This window comes from Apis cerana, linkage group LG4 (genome assembly GCF_029169275.1).
Source record: "Apis cerana isolate GH-2021 linkage group LG4, AcerK_1.0, whole genome shotgun sequence".
NCBI classification, from domain to species: Eukaryota; Metazoa; Arthropoda; class Insecta; order Hymenoptera; family Apidae; genus Apis; species Apis cerana.
Window position 1 is genome coordinate 12628238 of NC_083855.1, and position 6451 is coordinate 12634688.

General features: G+C 25.4%; 1 protein-coding gene across 4 annotated transcripts; it reads left to right on the plus strand.

The window, feature by feature from the left end:
* Positions 1 to 1684: 1684 nt before the first annotated feature.
* On the plus strand, positions 1685 to 4780 carry LOC108000825 (coiled-coil domain-containing protein 85C). 4 transcript variants are annotated; one of them, XM_062074481.1, is made up of 6 exons: positions 1685 to 1821; positions 1912 to 2137; positions 2205 to 3141; positions 3691 to 4063; positions 4165 to 4430; positions 4505 to 4780. In XM_062074481.1, exons 3-6 carry the CDS (start codon positions 2581 to 2583, stop codon positions 4547 to 4549), a joined length of 1245 nt encoding a protein of 414 aa, XP_061930465.1. In that variant the 5' UTR covers positions 1685 to 1821; positions 1912 to 2137; positions 2205 to 2580; the 3' UTR covers positions 4550 to 4780. The 4 variants fall into 4 exon arrangements, with proteins under 4 accessions (XP_061930465.1, XP_061930467.1, XP_016916928.2 ...); XM_062074482.1 differs by having other exon boundaries at positions 1796 to 1832; XM_062074483.1 differs by having other exon boundaries at positions 1912 to 3141.
* Positions 4781 to 6451: the final 1671 nt, after the last annotated feature.

Consider the following 6451-nt stretch of genomic DNA (forward strand, 5'->3'; position numbering starts at 1 on the left):
TTAAATAATAAGTTTTTGTAGTAAATGTAAGTTTAGATTTATTAATTAAGACTAATTAAGACAGTATCTGAATATAATATAATTCATTTTATATTTTCTTAATTATTGTTTAAATATAGATATTAGATTAGATATAGATATAAATATTTGAAATTAATAATTAATAAAATAATAATTGAAATAAAATTTTAAGTATAATAATAGAATGATAGAGTAACGTATATATATTTTTTAATGATTTTTTTAATAATAAAAAAAGTAAGATATATAAATTTAATAATGATTAAAAATTTTAATTTTAATTTATATTATTTATTATAATTATATTATATAATATTTATATAATTAAATATAATATAATAGAAAAGTTAGTAGATCATATGAACTCTCCCATGAATCTATAAACATTAATAATTAATTTTAATTATTTGTTAATATATATAAAAATATATCAGCGATATGAATATACAAATTCATACAATGCACGTATTAAACTTTAAATAAATTTAATATATGAATATGTTTGAAAGTAAAACTCTCGAAAGTTGTTTTCACAAATAGGCACCGTATTATATTATCGAATAGTGAAAATTACCATTGGAGAGTCATTTCAACGAAACACCTGTAAGTAATAATATATTACTAATTATATACATAATTTTGAAAATAACTTTCAAGAATTTTATTTATCATATACATTAATTTATTCATATATAATAATTTTAACATATATTAATATACATTTTAGCAAATATAATATATATGCTAAAATACATTATGTATAATGTACATAATTATTTATATTAAATTTTTAATAATAATAAAAATATTAAAAATTGTTATTTAAATAAAAATTATTTATAATTGTAACTTTATTTATATTTAATATATTTGATGTATATATATCGTTTATTATTTAAAATAATTTACAATAATAAAAAAGAGAAAATTAATTAGATAAAATTTTATGTAAAATATTTATGTATGTATAATATATATATATATATATATATATATATATATATATATATATATTATATATTATATATTATATATTATATATAATATATATATATTAAAATATTTTATATATACAGTATTAAATATTTTATTCTTATTTTATTAAGTATTTAATGATAAAAAAATATTTTTTATATACATATATTTTTTTATTATAGGTGACGAATTTCATTTTCTTGAAGGGATGAATCAAAACTTTGAGAAACATCTATGGAACTGAACCTCTTATACTTTAAAATACTATTCCTTTCTATACTTCTTACGAATAAAACATACTGTTAAGTCCCCTCTTTAAAGAAGTTGGTCCAATCAGCAATCACCTTCAAGTTCCCGCGCGTGAACCTTAAAGCCCTAGTATCTACATTCCAGTTATAATTCATAATGTTATAGTGGACAATTTTTGAATAATTATTATTTAAGACCATTGATTTATCGTATCAGTAAATAAAATGTTATTATATATACAAAAAATAGAGATTATGTGATTTAATACAGATATTCTTTAGATAATTGACAATTATAACATAAACAATAAATACAATTGAAAAAAATAAGATTAATTAAATTATTTCTTTTTTTTCGAAACCATCAAGTAAAAAGATTAACATTATTAAGTATTAAGATTATAATAAACTAAATCAGTTAAGATTTGACAAAAAAGTTTAAATCTATCAATCTGCCATAGTTATAAATGATTTCATTGGAATTCCCCACTCGATGTTACGGCACTGTGCCTCGTGAAATGCGGCGGCCCCGCATCAAGAAAAACAGGGCCCGGTTAAGTGCATTACTCTTGGGAGTGTAATATCGTTGTACTATCCCAGAATTTTGTAACGAAACTAAGTGTTTATACGGCGAAAATTTAGAAATCATATTTTTATTCTTTTACAGAACTATTTGTGTTTTAATCGGGTTATTAGCAATTGGAACACGAATATATCACAAGATTATTCAGAATTATTGTGTGAAGCGAGAATGTCGATTCTTTAAAACTGTGATGAAAGCAAGGTTATTTGCGACTATGAATATGGAATTTATTCAATATGTTCAAAGAATTCGATAATAAAAAAAAAGTCTATTTGATTATTTAAATATTTGTGAATTATAATTTTTTAAGGTAAATAAATATTGAACTAAATCGATCTAAGACGCCATAAGCAAAAAACGGAGATGATAAATTTTAGGTAAAAGAAAAAGTAAGTAATATTTTAAATAAATTAAGCGGTAAATAAAGATCATAAGAAAAAGAAGAGAATCAAAAGAAAGAAAGAAATAGAGGAAACAAAAAGTTTAAAAGAAAGAAAACAGAAAGTTTGGTGGATGACAAGGTAAGACTTGCGGAGGTAAGGAATATAATACCGCGTGGGCCACCTCTTAAGTAGTAAATCCAATCTTGAGAGAGAGAGAGAAAGAAAGATCAGGAGAGCAAGAAAAAGAGAGAAGGAGAGACCGTACAGTGACCTAGATTTTACCGGGTCGAACAAGGCAGATCGGTACAAAGAAGTTACGGTAGACTTTCTGAAATGGGACGCAGCGCAGCCTGGAGCTAAATTAGCCGCAATGTCTAATAAGAGTAAGTCCCAGCCGCAGCAGCAGCATCCTTCGCACGTGATCAAGTCGACAGTGGAACAAGTGCCACCGCGATATCAGCCACCACCACAACCTACCAGTGGTATCCTCAAGAATCATCCTTACTTTGGTACAGGCCCTTCCGTGCCAACCTCCGTGTCTACAGCCGGTCAGGGTCCTATCACAACTTTAAATCATCATCAAACTGTGCAATCATCACGATCTGTACCGCAACAGAAGGATGCGCAAAGCAAATATTCACCGAGGATAGAACATCGACATCATCCTCAAAGCGGAAACACTTTGACTGCGTCAGTTTCGAAAACGCAGCCTCATAGTTATCTTCAAGCCAAGGTCGGCCAAGGTCAGTACCTGCCACCTAACGGTCAGTATCCTACGGTAAACACTGCACAAACACCGCCTCTCAGACAAAGGATCACCGACGACGAGTTTCTTAGGCTGGGACCTGTGGAGATGCTCAAATTTGTTCGCAAGACCGAAAACGATATCGCAAGGCTTGCCGCCGAGCAGAATAGACAGATACAAAATTTGGTGAGTACACTGGTTTCTCACCTGTTTTCTCACCTATTTTTTAAGTAAATATTTTTTTAAGTAATGAAGTAAATTATTTTAAGTAATACAATAAAATATAAATAAAAGTAAAAGTTCTATTTATACATTGATGAGAGAAAGAATAAATGAAAGAAAGAGTAAGAATAATCGTAAAACTAATTGTAGTCTTTTCTTTTCTATTGATACATCTATTTTATTACTTAATTTTACGAAAAATATGTGATCATGGATTTTAAGCACGTCACACGGAAGTTTTTGAGGCACTTTTAGGTCACACGAGTTGAGTCCCACCATCGTAATTTCAACCAGTCACGCACATGTGAGTCCAATCGCGAATGATTGCTACTACGATCGGATTCTTTTTCACTGAAAAATTATCAGCCGAAAATAAATACATATATTATAAAAATTAAAAATTTTATAAAATTTATTTTTTTTTCTTATGTATCTTAATTTATAATTTAGAATTTTTTATTTATGATAAAAATAGCATAAAAATGACGATTATTTACAAATTTCATATTCTAGCTTAGCGAGCTTCGAGCATTAAAGGAAGCAAACCAAAGATTAAGTGATGATAATCAAGAGCTACGGGATCTTTGTTGCTTTTTGGACGATGATCGTCAAAAAGGTCGAAAATTAGCGAGGGAATGGCAAAGATTTGGAAGATATACAGCGAGCGTTATGCGTCAAGAAGTATCCGCTTATCAAAATAAATTGCGTCAATTAGATAATAAACAGCAAGAGTTGATCAAAGATAATTTAGAATTAAAGGAACTTTGTCTTTATTTGGATGAAGAGAGAGGAGGTGGTCAAAGAGATGATGGAGATGGTTCAAGTTCAAGTACTAATGCTGAAGAAACGGCACCTCCAAGACCAAGACATACATCTACCTTTAATGGTACAGTTTATCGCATTTATTACTTTCGGTATTTTTAAAATATATATATTATATATTTTTATGTGAATATTTTCGATCAGATTTTTAAATTTGCATTATAGACCAAACTATGCAATATGTAAGAAGTTTAGAACAGCGAGTAAAACAGCTCGAAGAAGATAAAAGTGTTTTACAAGCACGAGCGCAAGGATGGGAGATACCATCTGGTGAAATCTGGGAAAATCAGAACAGTCTAAGTGAAAATCCTCACATGGGAAGTCGGCCAGAAGCAGTGGTACGAGCTCTTCAGGTTCTTGAAGTTAGAGAACAACTTGAAAGAGAAGGCGGCCATGATGGAGAAAAAGCTTTGGTCAGAGAAATGTGCAATGTAAGTTATAAAATCTTATGAGGAAAATTTTTAATCAACTACATTAATAATATATTTTTTTTATGTTTATATAGGTTGTTTGGCGAAAATTAGAAGAAGGGCCACAAACGAGGCATTGATAATTATATTATAAGCGTGATTACGAATAAAACCTATTGTTTATTTGGATAGTATATTTAATAATATTATGGTTATTAATATAAATGTTATGAAATTCATAGATTTATATGCATGTACCTACAAGTATTTTAATGTAAGAATCAATGTGCCTAGAGTTTACAGTATTTATATAAATAATGTAGTGCCGTTAGATCGTATAAATTGTTAATAAATTTTATTTTTATTATAAATTTGGGATAATTTATTTTTGCATATTCTAAAAATCCTATTATAAAAATTCACAAATGATATTTTATTCATTTTTAGTATGTACAATATACAATATAAAAATATGCGATAAAAGGATATACAATGTAAGGAATTACTATGTCTATGAAATAATCACCTATAATCACCTATAATACTATTATCCACTTTACTCAAAGAATATTTATTTTGTATATCGATTTTTAATTTATATCGATAATATATATCGATTTTTATTTTTAATTTATCAAAAAATCTTTTTATATTTTTTTCCATGTATTCATTTTATGGCAATAAATACTATTCATTTTTTGTAACTTAGTTGAGTATATGAATCAAGTTAATCTGTAATTTCACAATACAAAATTAAAAAAAGATTTAAATAAATATATATTATTTAAAGAAGACAATAAGAATTTTATATATTATTTTAATAATATTTTAATATTATTAAATATTAAATATTAATTATATATTACAAAATAAAATATATATTTTCATGTATTATCTATAATTGAGATAAATTTTTATCGTAATTTCAAATATTTAATTATAATAGGAAAAAGAAAAAAGAAAAATCTAATAAAATTAATTAGAAAAATAAGTACATGATGAATAAATAGTTTAATTAAAAATTTATTTTAAAATAAAAATTACATATATAAAATTATGATTCGAGTGTAGCTTTTAATGATGCATCTAATTTTTATTGACGATATAATTTATAGATTTTTGTGAATATTCATCATCAATTAGAATGAAATATAATTATGAGGATTGTAATTAATCATTTGTATTCAAAAAATTGTTAATGATATGCATGTTCACTTGTCTCGAAAAGAGACATAAAATTTATTCTTTTTTTGTTTTAACAATATATATGTTAACATTTTTTTAACGCTTGATTCATATGATTTTGAATTATAAATTAAATTTTCTTTTTATTTTTTTTTGTCTATTCAACTTTTAAATTATTTTTGAATATATATATATATCTTTGATGTATATCTTTTTTTAATTTAAAATTTAAGTATAAATCAAAATAAATTTTAGATATATAGATATCATCAATTTCTGTGTAAGCGACAGAATTTTGAAATGTTTCTTTTTTTAATATGATTAATAAAAACCGATGATAGATTTTTTTTGGTTCATTTTATGAGTTTCCATCATTGGTGAAAAATATATGTATTATCATATTCTAAACTTTTTGTCTTATCGTGTAATTGAATCAAAATAATAAGCCAAAGCAAGATTATACTGTGTTTTATCTTAACTATTTTTATATTTTTTATCTTATTTTTTCGAAAATTATTCATATCAATATATATCAATAATTATGAAATAATTTGTAATATTTGTCTTATACATTTCATATTTTTTATGTTTAGTTATTTTCCAATGATTTGCTTAAAAGTTAATTTCTTGACGACAATATTATCAGACGCAACTTGATCATAACAATATTGAATAAAGGGGCAAGGGTCGTCACATATAAGAATATAAGAATGCGCTGATGAATTCTGGAATGTTATTATCTTGTGACCTAATACAATTTTCTACTATGTAATCTATATCATGTTTATATTTATTTTAATTTTGAAATAGATTATAAATTTTTTTTTCAAGATATGGAAATCTTATTATATCGCAAA

Bases quoted from the DNA above. Each gene is read 5' to 3' on its own strand.
- LOC108000825 (XM_062074483.1), top strand. From the start codon at position 2,581: ATGTCTAATAAGAGTAAGTCCCAGCCGCAGCAGCAGCATCCTTCGCAC. The intron at 4,064-4,164 runs GTACAGTTTATC...TTTGCATTATAG, and splicing joins ACATACATCTACCTTTAATG to ACCAAACTATGCAATATGTA. The intron at 4,431-4,504 runs GTAAGTTATAAA...ATGTTTATATAG, and splicing joins TGGTCAGAGAAATGTGCAAT to GTTGTTTGGCGAAAATTAGA.